Raw genomic sequence first — 21,371 nt, forward strand, 5'->3', positions numbered from 1 at the left:
TCGGACCATCACAGCAGATTTTCATTTCTTCCTGTATATATACACTCAGAAAAAAAATCGCCCTAAATTTTAGAAAATCGCCATACTTTAAAAATCGCCTTGAAATTCAGAAAATATTTATATTTTTCAGAAATATTTTTCTAAATAATAAGAGAAACTTACCCTGATTAGATCTACTCCTCTTGTTATCCACTTTTAGAAAAATTTTTCAAATCTTTCAAACTAAGAAAAAATTGCCTTACATTTTAGGAAATTGGCCCAATCGGTAGCCTAGGGGTCTAATGCGAGCGGATTATTTGTTTTCTACGCTTATATTCGGAAGCGTGCGTTCGATCCCACGTCGAGGCGGGCATTTTTTGTATACTTTAATACAAATAAGGATTTAGGTAAACTAACACACACATAATGGATAAATAAGACTATAAACCTAGAACCCAAGAGAACAGAATGAGAATGTACTTTGTACAGCGCCTCTCGTGATGCTTTCCTGGCGCAGCTAGTAGAGTGTTTGACTGCAAACTGTGAGGCAAGGGATTCGAATCCCGCGAGAGACCAAAATGTTTTTCTCAAGATAGTAAGTTATTTGATTTTTATGTTTATCATTAATAAATAATATAATAATTTCAGTTATTATTTCAGTTACAATTTAAGATTAAAAGTGTGTTTGTGTACAAGCATCGTGACGTCATCCATGTATTTAAATAGAGGAGAGAACAATAAGTTGAGAAACGGGAACCCCAACAACAACACCCCACACCGACAGAGGGGTGGAGTCGGCATAACTCCCGACTTCCCGATTTTTTTTTCTGCTTATTCAATTTTGCAAAAACTAACCCTAAGTTTAAGAAATTTTTTTTCTGATTTTTAGAATATTTATACCCGTTACTCGTAGAGTAAAAGGGTATACTAGATTCGTGCAAAAGTATGTAACAGCTAGAAGGAAGCGTTTCCGACCCCATAAAGTATATATATTCTTGATCAGGGTCACTAGCCGAGTCGATCTAGCCATGTCCGTCTGTCCGTCTGTCCGTCTGTCCGTCTGTCTGTCTGTCTGTCTGTCCGTCTGTATGAACGCTGAGATCTCAGAAACTACAAAAGCTAGAAGGTTGAGATTTCCCACACATATTCTTTGGCTTCCTACGCAGCGCAAGTTTATTTTAGCCGAGCGCCACGCCCCCTCTAACGCCCACAATCGCTCACTAACGATTTTAAAATGGGTCCTGCGCCCACATCTTTAAAGATTTCCGAGAAGTATAAATGCAATTTTGTTGTGTATATTTATACCTATCGAAATGTAGAAGACATTTTTCAAATCGGACCATTCATTAAAAAGTTATACGCAATCCAAAATTATATATCTATCTCCCTCGCACTCCCTTTAGCTGAGTTACGATTATTAGTCGGGACACCGACACCCGACACAGCGTTCGCACTCCCTTTAGCTGAGTGACGGGTATTAGATAGTCGGGACAACAACCCGACTATAGCGTTCTCTCTTGTTTTTTCTAAAAAGCAAGGCGAGCTGCCTTTGGCTTAAAAAGTATGGCGATTTTCTAAAATTCAGGGCGATTTTTTTTCGGAGTGTAGTAGTCGCCTTCGCACACTCTCCTGGTGCGCTTCGTCCCTACATGGACTGCCGTCCATAGTGATTTAATTCTGTTTGTCAGTCTGTCCCAAAACGTTGGTTTAAAATCCTGCAAATTTTATATAGTGTTAAACAGCTCGATAAAAGAAACATTAGTTCTACCACTTTTGGAAAAACGCGCTAGTTTAGCGGGAAACCAGCTATAAATGGCTAAATTTTATAACCCATAACTTGAGAAATACTTAAGCTACAGACTTGTGCTTTACGTCATATTAAAGGTATTTTGAAGTACAATAAACGCCTTCTATACACTTTTTATGTATAAGCAATAGTTAAGAAATTATAAAAAAACAACTTTTTTCAATCTTTTTTTTTAGCTTTTTCTTTTTTTTTTCCAAAATAGCTCTTTATTTAAAGCTTTTATCTGTATAGCGGTTGAGTCTCCTTAAATTTTGGTATATATCACGTTATTGTAAAAAGTCAGGTTCAAAAGTTATTCAAACACAAAAGTAGCCACTTTTGCCAGTTCAGAACAACTATCGCTGCCTAAGTATTGAATTTTGTGGAAGCGTATGCAACTGTATTTTAGCGTCTATAAATCATTAATATTGTTTTAAACAGTTCCATATAAGGTGTGTTTCAAAATTATACGACACCAACACACTTATTTTTTGAAAATTTGAAGAGTTGTTGTTGTTTATAGAAAGCGAAACATTTAAATGCAGATCGAAAGAACAATGTATGATGTGTACGAAAAAAAATACCACGCGTCCTTGATCCTCTTTTTAGGGACTTACAGCTAATTTTTCAAAATATAGTCTATTTTTCGGCTATGTGCCGATCGCCGATCATAATTATACGACACCATTGATTTTTTCCGGTTCCAATGATCAAACTTACCCGAAAAATTTTTCCTGGTTAAATATAAACTAAAAGGTTCCATTTAGAGCGTAATCCAGCCCAAAGGTCCTTTCAATCTTCAACCCAAACATAAATATTGAATATGTCTCTCTACACCTTAAAAAAGTATTTTTTCGAAGTCATATCCCACAATTCGTCTTAACTTTTGTCTGGTCAATACTCTTAACCCTTTTGAATCAAATAAAAATCCTGTTCAGTTCATTACGTGCACGAAACAGACCTAAAAAACGCGATCCCAGTCCGCGTCACTTTGAAGTTTTTTCGAAATTTTTTCATACGAATTTGAGTGTTTTCTTCATGGGATTTCATTCAGCAGCATATACTTGGCATCCCGTTTTGTAATGTTCCAGCATTAAATGTGAAAAGTTGATTAAGGTTTTAAAGAACAAATTCCTTCATTTTGAGACGTAGTATCGACCGAAATCAAATATTTTTGGAATAAATACGATTTTTTCCAAACACGCAGTTTTTTAAAAAATGATTTTTGAGGTCTGTTTCGTGCACTTAATACACTGAACAGGATTCTTATTTGATTCAAAAGTGTTAAGAATATTGACCAGACAAAAGCTAAGACGAATTGTGGGATATGACTTCATAAAAAAACTTTTTTTAAGGTATAGAGAGAAATATTCAATATTTATGTATGGGCCGAAGATTAAAAGGATCAAGGATCCAGCCCAAAGCTGGTTTACTCTCAAAATCAAATCTTTTAGTTTATATTTAACCAGAAAAAATTTCGGGTAAGTTTGATCATTGGAATCGGAAAAAATCAATGGTGTCGTATAATTATGAAACACCTTAAAATCAAGATTTTGTTATAACTTATGCCATGGAGGCAAATGTTATATTGTTTTCACATGAAATTCTTTGTTTTGTTATAACGATTAAATACAAACACAATCACCTTAATACGACTTTAAATAAAAAAAATATTTAAGAAATTAATGGTGTCGTATAATTTTGAAACACACCTTAGGAAACTTTTGTTTTACGACTTTTGGAAAAACCCGCTACTTTGGGGGGAAAAAAGCTACAAATAGCTAAATTTCGTAAATTTCGGAACTACTAAAGCTACAGACATGTGCTATACTTCGTTTAAAAGGTATTTTGAAATACTTTTATGCCTTTTTAACTTAATTCGTTTAAATACAATAGTTTAAAAATTGTGGTTGAACAATTTTATATACATATTAGCTCCTATGAGAGCAAAAGTAAACAAACAAAAACCTAGAAACACTCTTAACGAGGTAAAAAACTAGTGACGATCGCACCTTCAACATACAAAAGTTCTGATATCAACATTTGTGACGAAAAATTATTACACTCGTCATTAAATACACTTTCAAAAATTGTTCTCTTCGGCACGCTGCAATACTTTAAACCCGTTACTCGTAAAGTAAATGGGTATATTGTATTCGTGCATAAGTATGTATTCGTCCATAAAGTATATATGGGCATTTCCATATTGTTTCCATATTTCCATATTATCTAATTTTAATAATGGGACTTTCTTTTCACTCTTTCCAAGCCCTATTTTGTGTAAAAATCTGGATTTTGTACGTCTTTTTTTTTTAAGATATCGTTAAAAATCTGAAGAATTCGCTCGGGACAAAAATAGAAGTGGATTTCGGGGAATTCATTCAACACCAGATTTTTTTCAGAATGTTGTTCAAACATGTCACTGAGAAATGGTTTTGGTTTTACTCAAAAATTTTTTGCCGTTTTTTTGTTTTATTCAGTTTCAAACGCATTCGCTCGGGACATGTCGCTCGGGATATTTTTTCCGACTGTTTTGTAATGTGGATTTCTTTAACTCTATCCCTCAATTTGCTGGATGTCTTTCTTTTAACTTAATAGTTTAACATGTAAATGAATTATTCAGTACAGAAAAATGTCACATATTAGCATTCCTATAGGATAAATAAACAACAGAAGTCAGGTACAAAAAATAGCCAAAAACTAACTTTTGTCTATATTATTTTGGCATAAAAATAATAAAACTATACTCCAAATTTTTAGTTCAGCTCAGGCTCCAAATAATTAGAAACTAATATGGCAGTAAAATCATGTGGAAATATATTTTATTCAAGTTTTAAGGTTTTTGGCTTGATGGACTTTTTGGTGGAAGTGCCCATATATTCTTCATCAGGGTCACTAGCCGAGTCGATCTAGCCATTTCCGTCTGTCTGTCTGTATGAACGCTGAGATCTCGGAAACAGAAAGCTAGAAGGTTGAGAGCGCCACGCCCCCTCTAACGCCCACAATTTATTTATTTATTATAAAGCTATGGACAGCTCATTGGACTTAAAAAATATACAAGAAAATTTCAATATGACTGGTTATTTGCGGATGACAGAAACGCAGTGACTCTGGCAGAATTCACATCGTAGCAACACTCATAGGATAACAAGTAGTACAATTCATTATAGTTATTGCATAAAACTCGGAATGGGTCAAAACGGGAGTAGTTTGACCTGACAATTTCCAGTGCTAATGGCCGAAATCGACGAGTTGGTCTAGAAGGAACATTCCAATTTATGGACGTTATCAGGTGAAGTGAGTCCACACCGACACACAGTGTAAGATTTTGCCAATCTAGGGGGACTTAAATCAGTAGGAGTCGTATTTTTAAAGATATCGGCTTCAAATTTTGAGTGAATATTCTAGTAAGCCCAACGATTATGTTGGACATAAAAAAATGAGCGTGGCACTTTTGGGGGCGTTAAAAATTGAAAAAAAAACTGTTTTTTTAAAGATAAAAACCCCAACAAAAAATATAAAAAAAAATGTTCGACATTTTTAGCTATTTTCTTATTTTTTGTTATAATTTTCGCCAACTTAAAAAATTTTGTTTTTAATTTTTGGAGACCACTTTTTTTTTCTTTTTTTTGAAAAATGTTGAATTTTGGTTATATGCTTATGTTTTTAGCTGTAACTTCGATGTTACAGCTGATTCTCTCTCTGTTGTATACGGACGTGTTTTCTATTCGCTCCCACATTTATTCGCTTAGTGTAGAAATTTTCGATTTTTTATATTCCCCAAGTTTTCATTCTCAACTCGGTTGAGCCCGCCGTTTGAATGCAAATTAGTGATTTGTGTTAAAACCATTGTAACGAACTGATTATTTATGTCGGCTCGCTACGAGATTCGTGCGGCTAGCTCAGTATAGTTGCGTGTTCGTCCCACCAAATTTATATAAACGTGACCGCCCAGTAGATCAGTGAGAAAGCACAGAATTCACGGGTTCTTAGTGGGTTTATTGCGGGGTGATAGTACAGTGATCTTGATATGGACACTCGTGGCCGTCGATGATTCCTGGTCGCCTTGATGACTTGGTGCTCTCCTCGTTGACGGAGTGCTCCGGTTCTGTAGCTCCCTCGACGATCTCTGCAGCTCCCTGAAGATCCCTGAGGCTCCCTGAAGATGCTTGGCGTTGCTCGTCTCGGCTGTGTACAATCGACCCCTACTCGTAGCGTCTTAAACTCGCCAAGAGTTCAGCTGCGCGGGTTTAGGGAAGCGTCACCGTTTTCAGACTAGGGTGAACATAGGTCGCGATCTCCAGGAGTGTCACCTCTCGATGCACCACCGTCTGCCCCTTGCTCTGTCCCGGATGGTCCCACTAGAGTTCCACTCAGATCGCGCTGGCAGTCCAAGTTACGCAAGGATGCTGCCGAGCGCTTCACTTCGCTTCTACGCCTAGTGCAAACGAACGTTCCGCCCTAGCTTCACCCTTTGGCTTATCGTCCTTGACGTTTCCGCGTAGGTTGGTCCGTCGTGGTGTGTGGCTGCTTGGCTTGACGTAGCGTGGCTTCTGGTACTCGGGGTCTTGGTCGTACGCCGATCCGGGACTACACGACTCAACCGTAGGGCTGTTATGGAGTTCTCCACTTGAGGCCACAGACGCTCGACCGATCTCCCTTCTGGCTCGTTTCACTCGGGGTTCCGACACACGCCGCTCCGGGACTACACAACTCAAACCGCAGGGCTCTTCTGGAGTGCTCCACTCGAGACCACAGACGATTGACCGATCTCCCTTCTGGCCGATAGGATAGGATCTTCCCAAGCTCACGATTTCTTGTCGCAGGCTTTCACCACTCGGGACCTGTTCGACGCTCCAAGCTAGATGCGAGGATTTCGTTGAGACAGGAATGAAAGCGGATCGCCTTGACCTAGCCGTGTGACGCCCTCTGGACCTCAGCTACCTGTGTCTCAATTCGGAGATTCCTGGTGATCCAATCCCGAACGTCTCGACGTAGCGATCTCGATCCTTGTAGGTTCCCACGGCGTTGCTTCCGGCGACTCGACTTTCGTTGCTCACTGACTGTTCACTGTACTGGCTGACTTGTTCACGTGGATTATCTGGACTGATCTTGATAGATTGACTCTTCGTGATCGACTGATCCTGCTGCCAGCGCCCGGCGGCTTTATATAGGGCCTCCGGGTACCGTTATTTCCCCTTTGCGCTCTGTCCGCAACAACTCTCCACTCTGGGTCCAAAGTCCGTGGTTCCCGTTTGACCCACTTGTCCTTCACGCATGGCCTCCGCTTTTATTTCTGCGTGTTGCTGCCGTCCCGCTGCATTCAATGGTGCATGTGGCACGCTTGTGTGTTGCTCCGTTGCGGAGATGTGGCCTTTGTCCATCGTCCACTGCAGAGTCCAAAGTCCGGTGTAGTTCCGTTATTTCCTTCTGCGCTCTGCCCGCGGCAACTCTCCAACGCAGGTCCGAAGTCCAAGGTTCCTGATTGACTCCTTTGCACATCGCCCACAGCCTTTAGCTGTTGTTCTGCCTGTTGCCGTCGTCCCGCTGCTTTCAATGGTGCATGTGGCACGCCTGTGTGCCGCTTGGTTGCCGAGATGTGGCACTTGACCTCCTAGTCCGAAGTCCACGGCAGAGTCCAAAGTCCGGCGCCTGTTCCGTTAATCCCTTTTGCACCCGGCGCTCTCGCTCTGCCGGAGAAGTCTCCACTTTCTCTCTCTCTCTGCACCCTTGTTCTCCCGACTCTCACTCTCCAAACTCTCTCTTCACCTTGAAGTCTCCACTCTCTCTTCGCCGCGCCGCTACTACGCTAATTCGCCGTAACTGGTATGCGGCCGGCGATCCGTTATTGTTGTTGCTGCCATTTGTGGGGAGTTATTCAACTCCTCACACCATCGTCTTTATAAAGATATTGAAAAATAGTTAACGACGCGAGTGCATTGTGCATTGTTGTTGTTTTTTATTTACATTGTCTTTTTGGCGCTCTCTCGCACCGTTTGTTCTGCTCATCTCCCAACTTCAGTCACCGGCTCTCATTTTCGAGTTAACGGTTCTTTGCTGATTTGGTCTTATCGCGCTCTTTCGTTCCTCTTATCGCGCTCTTTCTTTCCTCGACGCCCTCATAGCCACACAGCTGTTTGTTGGCACTCAACTAAAGCTTTCTGTTTACATTTCTCTACATTCAACATTCTACATTTTTTATCTTACTTTAACTTGTAACAATGTCTGCTTGCTGTGTTGTTGGTTGCCAATTTACTGGCAAAATCACTTCTCGTCAGCCGATTGTAAATTGCTGGTTATGTGAGAACATCGCGCACGCTAAATGTGTTGACTTTGGGCATAGTGCGGCCCAAATTGCGGATCGTACTAGGTCTAATGCCAACCTGGACTGGACGTGCCCTACATGCCTACATATCAAAATTGATATTAGATCATTTATGAGGCAAATGGAGCTTGAGTTCCAGGCCTTACGTGCTGGATTTACGGACTTATTAAGTCGGTTTAATGTTTTCGACTCAAACTTTAAAGGTCGTATCCTTCTTAATCAAATATCTTTAAATATAAATCGTAATCCTACACTGCCTAATATTTCTCTTCATGTTCCAGATCTCTCGAGCAACCTCTCTCTTCCCAGCCCCACTGCAAGCTATATGTCGTGCGATGAGGACGATCCCAATGGGAGCGAATCATCAACGACCGATGTCAGGATGCAATCTCGGCCAGATTCGCTGAACGTAGCTTCGCCTGAGTCTTTAGGGCCTACTAACCGGTCGCCGGCTGTTGCCACTTCGGGGGCCCCGCCGCACCTCGTACTGCCCCTAGATAATACCCTTGTACCTCCTCCTGTTCCACTTTCTAGCATGATCCCTAGGAAGAACAGTAATAGCCCAGCTCCCTCTTCTCCGGTACCACTCACTCTCATGGTACCTAGGAAGGCTATTTTTGTGTCAAGATTGAATGCAGCACTCACAATCAACGACGTGATGCATCATATTGTCTCGAAACTCTCCCTTCCCAATCAAAAAGGTATTGACATCACTAAATTTAATTTTAAACAAATAAGAGATTATTCTTCATTTAAAATACTTGTTCCGGATGAATTGTTCTCCAAACTTCTTGACCCAAATTTTTGGCCTGCTAATATAATTGTTCACGAATATATCAAAAAAAATAGTTCGCGTCCCATCACTTCCTTGTCGGAGCCCAGCTCTGCTTCAAATTCAAAAAACTAAATTTCATAATCCACTATCAAAATGTACGGGGGCTTCTTAATAAACTCTCAACGCATTATAAAAACAGCTCAATTTTTGAAGCCAATGTTATTGTATTCACTGAGACCTGGCTTAACCCATCTGTACACGATAGTGAGATTTTGTCAAATAACTTTTTTGTTTATCGGAATGATCGTCATACCCGTCGAGGTGGAGGCGTTCTTATTGGAGTCAAATCCGATTTAACTTCCGAGCTTGTTGATACTTCTGGTTCATCAGGTATTGAATTTATATGTGTAAAATTATCTTTCCCAAAAAATACAATTTTTTTAACTTGCTCCTATATACCCCCTAACTCCGAATTTAAAGTGTATATATTGCACCTATCTGCCATACAGTCTATCTCCTTGTTGCTTGCTAATACTGACCAACTCATTGTGCTCGGTGACTTTAATCTTCCCAATATTTCTTGGTTGGAGAGTAATGACTCATTGGCAATGATTACTAGGATGCAACATGACTTTGTTGATGGTCTTGTTGAACTATCCTTGCAGCAAGTTAACTGGATTCCCAATCATATTGGTCGTCTCCTTGACTTAATCTTCGTCTTTGATGGTATCGATGTTGAAGTTAGCCGAATTCCGCCACTATCTCTACCTGAAGATTATCATCATCCTACCCTTAAGCTCTGTATAAATGGATTTTTTAATGCTCCCAGGACTGCAATAAACGTACATCCTAGTTTGTGTTTTAAAAAAACTGACTATGCTAAACTAGTTGAATCTTTATCGACAATTAATTGGTCCTATCTTGTTGACCTTCCTGTTGATGATGCAGTTGGGTATTTTTATAAAGTCCTTTATCGTCTATTTGATGTACATGTCCCTCTTTCCTCCTTGAAGAATTCGTATAGCTCTCCATGGTTTACTCGTCAACTATCCTATCTAAAAAAAAAAAAAACAGACTTTTTAAACGGTTTAAAATTTCTGGTTTGCTGACGGACTGGGCCAAATATAGTTCTGCTAAGGCGGAATTTGTCCAGCACAATTCTGACTGTTATCAAAATTACCTGTCTCGTTGTAAGCGTGATTTCAAAAGTAACCCTAAACTTTTTTATTCTTTCGTCAATTCTAAGCGGAAATCTAATTGTTACCCTCATTCTCTTTTTCTTAATAATAATATAGCATCTGATGACGATGATATTTCCAACCTATTTGCTGATTTTTTTCAATCGACTTATACGGAATGCAATGGTGTTATTGATAATGATTATCCATACCCACTACCTCATCTGAACTCTATCTTCAAACCAGTGATTAATGTATCTGATGTTCTTCAGAGTCTTGATACTCTTAAGCTCTCTTTTTCACCGGGTCCTGACAAAATACCAAGTTGTATACTGAGGAATTGTTCGTCCTATCTAGCTTTTCCCTTAACATTAATATTTAATTTGTCGCTAAGTCAAGGAAGATTTCCATCCATATGGAAGGAATCGTTTATTGTTCCATTGTTTAAAAAAGGGAACAAGTCAGATATCTCAAATTATCGTGGTATTGTAAAACTCAGTGCAATTCCTAAACTTTTCGAAAAAATTATTACCTGTCAGTTGCAGCATCATTGCCGGTCTATTATTTCTCCGTGTCAACATGGCTTTACTAGACGTCGCTCTACTTCTACAAACCTACTAGAATTTACATCTTTAATTACTAAAGGCTTCCTGTCACATCATCAAACTGATGTAATTTATACTGATTTTTCTAAAGCTTTTGATTCTGTGAACCATAAACTTCTTATCTTTAAATTGTCCCGTTTAGGGTTTCCTCCAAACCTACTTGACTGGATACTTTCCTACCTTTCTAATAGAACTCAAATGGTCTGTTTTAACAATAGAATTTCCAAAATAATTAATGTTACTTCTGGAGTGCCACAGGGTAGCCACCTGGGTCCTTTACTCTTTGGCTTAATGATTAATGATCTACCTAATGTTATAAAATCGTCTACCGTATTAATGTATGCAGATGATGTCAAGCTTTGTTTGTCCATGTGTTTACCTAGCTCATTTAATGACCTTCAATTAGATCTTGACTGTTTGTATACGTGGTGCATGATTAACATGTTAAATTTAAACTATTCCAAGTGTAACTTTATGACCTTTTATCGTTGTAATCCATCTCCGTTTTCATATTCTATTGGAAATAACGCCCTTGAACGAATTTTATCAGTTCAGGATCTTGGCGTTTTATTTGATCATAAACTTAGTTTTAAAGACCATATATATACTATATCTAATAAAGCCAGAAGTCTTCTTGCATTTATGAAACGTTGGTCAAGGGAGTTCGATGATCCTTACACGACAAAGCTTTTGTATGTTTCTCTTGTTCGTCCGTCTATGGAATATTGCTCTTGTATATGGTCTCCTCAAATTAGCTGTTACCAAAATATGTTAGAGTCTGTCCAAAAACAATTCCTTTTATTTGCTCTGAGGGGATTACACTGGGACACAGGTAGTCGACTGCCCTCTTATCTTGCGAGGTTGCGCCTGCTCGACTTACCAACCCTCTACCATCGTAGAAAGTGTCATGGAGTTATGTTCTTACATAAACTTATTAATGGTGATGTCGACTCCCCTTTCCTTCTTAGTTCACTTAACTGGAATGTACCCTGTAGAACAGTTCGCCGTTTTCGTCCGTTGTCCCTGCCAATATGTAGATCTAATTATGCCCTGCATGATCCTTTTCGTGTTCTGTGTGATGACTATAATTCACTGTGCCACGTCTTACTGTTTGATACCCCCAATGCTACTAATTATAATAAACTTATGTATTTTATGTCATCAAATAATTTATAAATTCTTTGTAAGCATGTATTTTAAACTGTATATTGTTAGATCGTATTTTCTCCATGTCCGCGATTCCGCTTACTTGCCCAAAACGGTTTAGGGCTCCGCGCGTAACAAGCTTTGCTTGGTGTCGTAGGGGCCACTTGTTTGTACTGACCATAGTGCATCAACGTCCAAGAATAAGCTGAGCAGCCGCAAATAAGGTTTTATATTAAAGATAATTGATAAAAAAAACAAAAAAACTTTTGTTTTTTATTTTTAATATTTTTTTTTATTAAATGGTAACAATTCAAACTTCATGTGTACATCGTCTAGTGGAGACAGTGACTCAAAAATGTCTTCTTGAGCACTTATCAGCGGTTTACGGTATGATCAATAAGGGATTGTAAACTTATTTCAGCATAGGATTCTCTTACTTTTATACCAGTAGGATAGCATAACATTTTTGGCTCCTTAACGAGATCATAACATGGATATAATTTTGGAAAGACAATTTTTGTGGTATTGTACTTCTATTTCTATCAGAAGGGCAAGTGCTTGATCTGCTGAAAGGTGTTTTGCAGTGCTATTAGAAGATAATTTAGCTTTCTTAATTATAGTCCCCGTGGACGGGGGAGCATTTGGTAATTCATTAATTAATTTAGCTGAATCCCGTTTTCCTTCTGCCCGCAAAGCCTGTTCTGCAGCTGATAGCAATTGATCCTCATCTATCGTAGGCAACAATTCTTGGCTTTTTCTTTTTTGTGTTTTAGGAAAACACTCAGAAAAGACTTTTTGTGACCTCCCTCTTGTACTTGAGGTGGAAGCAATGACATCATTGCGACAGTCTTCGCCATTTAATGTGACCTGAAGGCCACTTGCATTATGAGCAAAAAACCTGGCTTTATCTCTCCTAGATTTCTCAAATCGGTTTTGAAACTCAAAAGACAGTGTAATTTCAATTTGGAGTGATCAATGTCATTGCCAAACACCATCACTGCGTGCTTTACAAGAGCGTCTCGCGGAGGGGTTTTTATGTTTTTCGACCAAACCTCGAAAAATGCAGCAAGGCTTATTTCACTCGTTTCTAAATAGAAGGTCTTTGGGCAAAATATGGGCAAGATTTTATTTTAGATTCTGAATCAGAATGAATGCATGCGAATGATGTATGTTCTGGTTGGATAGAATACGATAGAATAATATAAGTTTTTTCCACCAAAAAACAGAAATATGAAAAAATACACTTACTTTTTGGCACTTTTTTCAAAAAATGAAAAAAAAATTTTTTGGTCCCAAAAAAATTTGTTTGTTTTTAAAAGTGGATTAAGAATTGTCTTAAGTTTCTGGGAAAAATAAATTTTGGCTGCTCCCACTGATCACGCGATGCAATTGATAAGACTAAACTTTGTCAACTGTTGCTCGCTTCCCAGAGCAATTTTGCATGCATTTCTAAAGTCCAGCTTTAAAAAACGTTATCTCCCAAAAAAAAAATTATTTGTTTTGTTTTGTGCCTGTTTTCGTAATAGTTGAACATTTCTAAAAGTGCTGCTTAAAGCTCATCGACCTCAAAAATAGTTCAACTTTTGCTAAAAGTCCCGCTAGATTGGCAAAATCTTACACTGTGCGCCAGTAAGGAGCTTGCGAAGGAAGATCACGCCAGTACATATTCGACGGTGCTTTAAAGTTGGCAGATTCAAAAGTCGCAGCCTGTCTCTGTAGGAAGTTAGTCGGCCTCCAGAGTCCCAGTTCAAACCACCTAAGGCAAATAGGAGAAACTGCTTCTGAACAGACTCAATCATGTCTTGATCGTGCTCATACTGTGGAGACCATACGCATGAGCAGTATTCCAGCGTTGGACGAACTAAGGAAACATACAGAGCTTTGTGATACACGGATCATCGAATTCCTTGGACCAGCCTTTGATGAAAGCTAATAGGGCCCTATTTTTTTTGGAGATAGTGCTGACATGGCGATTAAAGCAGCCACGATAATTTTAGGAAGATCATTAATAAATATACCAAATAGCAAAGGGCCAAGATGGTTACTTGAGGTACTCCGGTACTCAAAGTGCAGAAGACATTTTTCGAATCGGATCATTAATTAAAAAGTTATGCGCTATTAAAAAAAGGTTATGTATCCATCTCCCCCGCACTCCCTTTAGCCGAGTGACTGGTATTAGGTAGTCGGGACACGAACCCGACTATAGCGTTCTCTCTTGTTTTTAATAGGTGAATAAAATTTTATAGTTATCATAGAGTCTATCAAGGAAATGTAGCATATTTTCAAATAAATATGGTAGAAATCTATATTTATTTCAATCTATATTTTTAGTAAAACAACCTAATTCAAAATTTAAATCCTAAATTTGTTTGTTAATTTATGTGGGTTTTAGCCGGCTCAAGGTCGAAGTGTTTTCAGTGCCCATTTTGTTTTTAGTATTAAAAGACACTTTTATTCTCCTTTTTTCCAATATATTTCCAAACCCTCCGGGGTCCGTCTTCACGGATGAATGACGCTGCGACCGATCTTGACACTGCGGAGTTCTAATTATCACTATCTTCATCAATACCTTCACATAAGTAAAATATATTCATGATGTGAGGGCGCGCGGATGAACCAGGGCTGACGATATTTCAAATTATGAACATTTCTTGCTAAACTGCGGTTTTCTCAGAAGAGGCACAAAAGGCAGGCTAATTTGATCAGAATTTGTAGTTAAATATCTAAACTTCTTTTTAAAAAAAGAATTAAACGGGGATCTTGGGTGTAACACTACTTTACGTCCAAGAATATCAAAAAAAAACCAAATTATTTTAGACCACTTTAAAAATATTTATTTATTTATATTTTGTATTATTTTGCTCTTAAAATTTGAATCGTTACATATACAACCTAAGCCCTTGGTTGCTTTCAGAAAAATTTTAAAGATGTACAATTCTATTTCGAAAAACCAACTTTAAAGATGTTTAGTGGGAGAACCATTCATCTCAGATTACTTTTTCTTTTTCATTTGCAGGCAGGCTTTTTGTTCTATGCGCCCCACAGTGAGTCGTGTATAGCTAAGGGTCCAGGTTAGAGACCGCGCAAGGTCATTAGGATGGGACTGGAGCTTGATATTGTACTTTGCTTTTGCTTTGTCGAGTTCAGAAAATCTCCTGTTTGTATGATCCACAGGATCTGTGGTTTTCTTCATTTTCTTCTTTATAAGCCTTGTTTCACCCCATGGGCTGTTAAAGGGACCGCTTTTTAAATGGGAGGGTTCCATGGAATCCTATGAGCAAATGTTAAATTTTACAAGGGCTTCCAATAACTTGTTTTGAGAAGTATTTAAGCATACCTTGACGTAAATTTTCCATATTTTTGTTTATTTTTTAGCCTTCTAAACTTTGCACGCCGTTGGGAAACTTTGAAGCAGGGGTGCTCAGTCCTATGGCACACGAGCACAATTGTTTTTGTAATAGCACTAAGCATACGGCAGTGCACTCGCAATGCTTGCCTATGCACACCCCGAGTCCTCTTTGTCGCTGTCCGTAATAGATAAGAGCGAGCCAAGCCAACAACAAATTCCATCGAACTTTTTTTTTCTCCTCAACTCACAATGCAAAGTGTTGTTGTCTTTTTCATGACTGTGTGTGACTCGTTACTCGCGTGCGTGTGTTTTTCTTTTAATGGTGTTTGTAACTGCACTGCCATAAGGCTGTTTTGAGCACCCCTGCTTTGAAGTAAAATTAGTGCGTTTTTTCTTTAAGATGCGCACGTTAATCGATAGACTTTGATCGGCTACAACAAATTATCGGTGGCGCGTAAATTTTATTTTTTAATTATTCTAAAAAGTTTAACCATTTTAGTATTAAAAAAATATTTGTTTTTTTAAATTAGTAACTTTCATTTTTTGCGTTTATGCCAAAAACGGACTTTTTACTCATAGTGCGCTGGCGACGGGAAATGTATGTATGTACATATTGCAAGAGTTTTACCACCCAGAAACAATAGCAAACGGGACATATACCTACCGGTTATTTAAGGGGTTATATACCTTTTTTAAGCGAAAAATTGGGGGAACTTTGGATTTTTTTTCAGGTGTGTAGCAATTATTTTATGACACTAAAGTTATTATTTATTGATAGTACATGTTTTTATCAAAACAACAAGCGTTTGTTCTTAAAAAAATATGAATAATTTACGAAGTTATGGGAATTCTTTCGGAACCCTTTTTTTTATAGCGGCTTGCTTTGACCACGATGGAGGTCCAGCAGGTCAAATGATATCAAAAAACCAAACAATTTTTATTAGTATAGTATTTTTTTCAGTTCGTGAAAGATTATTTTCAAGAATATTTGGTTTTTTCTGCATACAGTAACAATTTTTCCAAAAAGTTGATTTTTTGAGTTCTAAAAATTTTATTAAAAAATTCTGATCTGCGAAATCAAAATTGGCGCAAAAAAACTTAATCGTTCACGAACTCGGCACAATCATTACGAATAATTTTAAAAAAAAATGAAGAAGATCGATCAAATATGTAGTTCTTGTGCAATCGTGGTCACAGCGAAGGAAAAACACGACTTTGAGATAATCGCATTCAAAGTTGTACGTTGAGTATATGCAACTGTTGAAGTCGAGCGCGTCAAAGCGCTGTTTTCCTATCTAACTATTATTCGGATCTCTATGAAAATTTGGGAAGATGTTCTCTAGGGGATATACTTTAGGATTCAGCAAAAAAAAAATTTCGTTTTTTTTTTTTTTGAAAAGGTATATAACCCCTTAAATCAATATAAACTGCACAAATGGCTTATTCCACGTGAAACGTGACAGGCCATTTGGGTCAAATCTCAGAATCAATCGAAACTTTTTTTTCGATAGAGGATTGAAATATATTGGAATATTGTTCCTCGGTTTGGAGCCCACAATACCAAGTCCACATTGACCGTATAGAGTCGGTACAAAAAAAATTTCTCCTTTTTGCCCTTCGTAGTTTGAACTGGGATCAAAACGTAAGGCTACCTTCCTACCAGAGTAGATTATTATTGCTTAATTTACCGACACTTGCAAATCGTAGAAAAATGCTTGGTACCATTTTTATGCATAATCTTATAAGAGGTGATATTGATTCTGTAGAACTTGTTAGCCGCCTAACTTTTAATGTTCCCGTTAGACTAACACGTAATTATCATCCTCTTAATTTACCTCGATGTACATCAAATTTTGGTCTGCACGAGCCCTTTCGCGTTCTATGTAATAACTATAACGTTCTTTATCATTTAATTTGCACATCAACTTATATCCCGGTATTAAAAACTAACATTTTAACTCATTTGCTTCACTCCTAACAGCATGTTTTTTTCATTATTTGTCCCGTCTTTATTGGTTTTATGTATTCTTCCTCGCGAACTCGCATTTTTGCCCAAATTTACAAAAGGGCCCCGCGCGTAACAAGCACGTGCTTGGTGTCGTTGGGCCACTTGTTTGTACTTCTCGTAGTGCATCAACGTCCATCATATGTAAGGATCGGTTTTTTTTAACTCTTACTGTTAATTTTTAAAAAATATTTCTGTAAAGACTCGTTTGAGGTTTTTTAATATTTGGTACGCAACTTTGTGGGATATCTTCATATCTTTCAGAAAAATATTTTTAAAATTTTTTTAATTTAAAATTAAGTATTTTAAGCAGGCCATCCACAGTCGAATTTGTTCGGCGAACATGTTCGTGTGTTCATCGTTGGTGGTAGTGTTCGCGTTTAGATTTCATATAAATTTGTTCGACGTTTTGTTTGACAAAAATAGAAACGATTCTATCTTGCCTGTGTTCGCGAAAATGTTCGTCGAGCAAATTCGGCGAACATGTTCGTGTCTTCATCGTTGGTTGTAGTGTCCGCGTTTAGATTTCATATAAATTTGTTTTACGTTTTGTTCGACAAAGATAGAAACGATTCTATCTTGCCTGTGTTCGCGAAAATGTTTGTCGAGCAAATTCGACTGTGGATGGCCTGCTTAAGGAATTGTCACCGACATGGGATGCCAGAACTAAAGGGTACTTTCCGAAGTATGGTTTGATGGCTGTTGCTCCAACAATACATTTGGTTATTGTTGGTTGGTCAGTCGGTCTTGGAACTGAAGCGTAAGACCCGTTGCTCTAGTCTAGCGCCTGAGCGAAAGAGAATCCCGGAGTCGTTGTTGGGTTTCGTGCTGGGTTTGGGTTTCGTGCAACTATTTTTTGGGTTAGGAGGTTTTTCTTCTCCTTATAAATATACTGTCTGTCTGTCTGTCTGTCTGTCTGTCTGTCTGTCTGTCTGTCTGAACTGTCTGTCTGAACTGTCTGTCTGAACTGTCTGTCTGAACTGTCTGTCTGAACTGTCTGTCTGAACTGTCTGTCTGAACTGTCTGTCTGAACTGTCTGTCTGAACTGTCTGTCTGAACTGTCTGTCTGAACTGTCTGTCTGAACTGTCTGTCTGAACTGTCTGTCTGAACTGTCTGTCTGAACTGTCTGTCTGAACTGTCTGTCTGAACTGTCTGTCTGAACTGTCTGTCTGAACTGTCTGTCTGAACTGTCTGTCTGAACTGTCTGAACTGTCTGTCTGTCTGAACTGTCTGTATGAACGCTTGGAAACTATAAAAGCTAGAAGATTGGCATTTGCATGCATATTCTAGGAGCTCCTACGCAGCGCAAGTTTGTCTCAAAAAGGTGCCACGCCCCCTCTAACGTCCACAAGCCCCCTCGAACGTGCACAGTTTTGTGGCCAGCGCCTACATTTCCGCCTTTCATGACCAGTAGTACCAATATCTGGCGGTAGATGGCGCAATACAATATACACTAGCGCCATCTAGAAAATGGCATTGGAAAAAATCTGCCTTTTTTCTGCGGTAACTCTAATTCACATAATGTTAATGCAAATTTTAAATTATTTGTAATGGGGCGCGCTTTTTGTCTCTTTTTGCTCGTATACGTTTTTCACAAGTGCATTCACCTGCGCTAGAGAGAGACGGAAGATGTGCTAGGAAGTTGTTTAGCTGAGTAACGGGTATCTAATAGTCGAGGCACTCGACTATAGCGTTCTCTCTTTTTTTTTTATTGTTTAAATCGGTAGTATAACTCTTTTATAACTCTTATAACAGGAGACGGCACCCATCTTCCTTGTGCAGAAGATATATTTCATTACTTTAAATGCGTTTTTCTCGAAACCTGTCAAAAAGTAACGCTTCGATCATCATGGTGTTTTTACTGAAATGTTTGTAATGAAATTGCCCACTGTCTGAACCTACTTTATGTAGAAATTTGTAGGTTGAAATATTTTTTGTAAAGCAAAAACAACAAGAAATATATTAAAGAAATAGATTTTTGACTTTGAAAGTGTGCTACAACCAGAGTTTTTGAGATATTCTATGTAAGTTAGGTTCAGACAGTTTCTACATTATTTCTTAACAAAATAAATTTGGTTTCATAAAAATCGGATCTACTTACACAAACTTATTAATGATGATGTCGACTCCCCTTTCCTTCTTAGTTCACTTAACTGGAATGTACCCTGTAGAACAGTTCGCCGTTTTCGTCCGTTGTCCCTGCCAATATGTAGATCTAATTATGCCCTGCATGATCCTTTTCGTGTTCTGTGTGACGACTATAACTCACTGTGCCACGTCTTACTGTTTGATACCCCTAAAGCTACTAATTATACTAAACTTATGTATTTTCTGTCTTCAAATAATTTGTAAATTCTTTGTGAACATGTATTTTAACCTGTCTTCTGTTAAATCGTAGTTTTTCCATGTCCGGCATTCCGCTTACTTGCCCAAAACGGTTTAGGGCTCCGCGCGTAACAAGCTTTGCTTGGTGTCGTAAGGTCCACTTGTTTGTACTGATCATAGTGCATCAACGTCCAAGAATTACACCGCGACCTGTGGACAATCCGCAGCTGGCCTACTTTTTTTAAAAAAGGCCTGACAAAAAATTTCCCACGGCCGCCATTTTAAAAGATTAAAAAAAAATTGAAATTTGTATAAATTATATAACAACTATGTAATCAACATGCCAAGTTGCGAACTTCCAGCAAAAATCCTTATTGATTAAAAAAAATCCCGAAAAACTTGAAAAAATTTCAGTTCTATATGTATCTCCCCCCTTAAATAGTGTAAGTTACAAGTTTATTGGTCTAATGATTTTTGAGATCTGTTAGGTTTTATAAAAGAAGTGCCGAAAATCAGAAATTCAGAACGGTTCTTTGGGACTTTTTTTTTAATTTGTTCAGCGTGATTAGCAACTTAAAACTAACCAAAAAAAATTGGTCTCAAGGCTTACCTTTTTATACCCTTGTAGAGGGTATTATAATGTCAGTCAGATGTTTGCAACGCAGTGAAGGAGACGTTTCCGACCACATAAAGTATATATATTCTTGATCAGCACCAATAGCCGAGTCTATCTAGCCATGTCCGTCTGTCCGTCTGTCTGTCCGTCTGTCTGTCCGTCTATCCGTTTCTATGCGAACTAGTCTCTCAGATTTAAAGCTATCGCGATGAAACTGTCCCGAAAGTCTTCTTTCTATTGCAGGTAGTACATATGTCGGAGCGAGCCGGATCGGACCACTATATCTTAAGGCTCCCATAGGAATATTCAAACTAATATAAGAAAATTCATTGTAACTTTGTAGGAAGTAGGCGTTTTGATTCTTGACTACTTAAAAACAAAATTTAAATAAATAGAAACGCTGAATCTGGAATCCCTGGAACTGCACCGAGTGAGCATTCTTTTATCTGCAAGGGTATATAAGCTTCGGCTGGCCGAAGGTAGCTTCCTTTCTTGTTTGATGTAAACTATTGTTATTATGAATAAAATTAACATACAGTACATACTTTTTTATTATTAAAACATTTATATGTATTTTCAATTTGTTTCTGTTTTTAGGAAAGATTGGACATATCGTGAGGGAAGCAACAGTAGCGGCATCATCATCTGCCCAGGCGGCATCGTCATCCTTAGCCTGCAAACGTCCCCTGCCCGAGTTCCTAATGATCCCGCAGTATTACGAGAGTGGAGAGCTGACACTAACCCGCAAATGAATAAATGCACTCACAAGCCCACCCACTCATCTTTCTAGCACGAACTCCCCAAATTCTCATCCACACACTAGAAATAATTCGATAAGTGTTATTGTAAAATTGTGTTATATAAGCGATCTTCCTGGTTAAATATCGTTTTCTAAATGACCAAGACCGACCGTGTAAGTGGGGTCAGCTCCAAACGGCACTACATACAAAAAATTAAAGGAAATAAAGAAACTCCAAGTTAAGTGTATGTTTTAAAGTGAAAAATAACCATTAAGAACGTTATAAATAAGAAGGAATATACATTAATATGGGAAGAATTCGAGTTTCCGTGAGGCGATGTCCGTCACGATTTATTATCCAAATTCGACTAACCCAAAGTACATGAATTCTTAAAATGTAAGCTAGCCCTATGCTTTGAAACTGCTGACCCGGCGCCCCGTGCATGGAGTTGGGCAGCCGCTGCTTGCGTTGCAGTACATTCCCCGCCGATTGTGGGCTGCTTCCGTCGCTAAAAATGCTGACCATAGCACCGTCGCTGTGC

General features: G+C 38.4%; 1 protein-coding gene across 6 annotated transcripts in view; it reads left to right on the forward strand.

Annotated features, from left to right (window-relative positions):
• Positions 1-21,072, forward strand: part of LOC108064913 (uncharacterized) — a 41,199-nt gene extending 20,127 nt beyond the window's left edge. Inside the window, exons 5-7 of one of the 6 annotated variants that reach the window (XR_011420648.1) lie at positions 250-386; positions 440-574; positions 628-688. Coding sequence is in view for 2 of the 6 variants with exons in the window: in XM_044393729.2 (XP_044249664.1) it covers positions 20,688-20,842 (155 nt within the window). In the remaining 4 variants the exon portion in view is untranslated. Of the gene's footprint in view, positions 1-249; positions 387-439; positions 575-627; positions 689-14,810; positions 14,858-20,687 lie in introns of those variants that run through there. The other 5 variants (XM_044393733.2, XM_044393732.2, XM_044393731.2 and 2 more) reach the window with 5 other exon arrangements.
• Positions 21,073-21,371: the final 299 nt, after the last annotated feature.

The sequence above is a fragment of the Drosophila takahashii genome, chromosome 2L (assembly GCF_030179915.1).
Source record: "Drosophila takahashii strain IR98-3 E-12201 chromosome 2L, DtakHiC1v2, whole genome shotgun sequence".
Taxonomy (NCBI): Eukaryota; Metazoa; Arthropoda; class Insecta; order Diptera; family Drosophilidae; genus Drosophila; species Drosophila takahashii.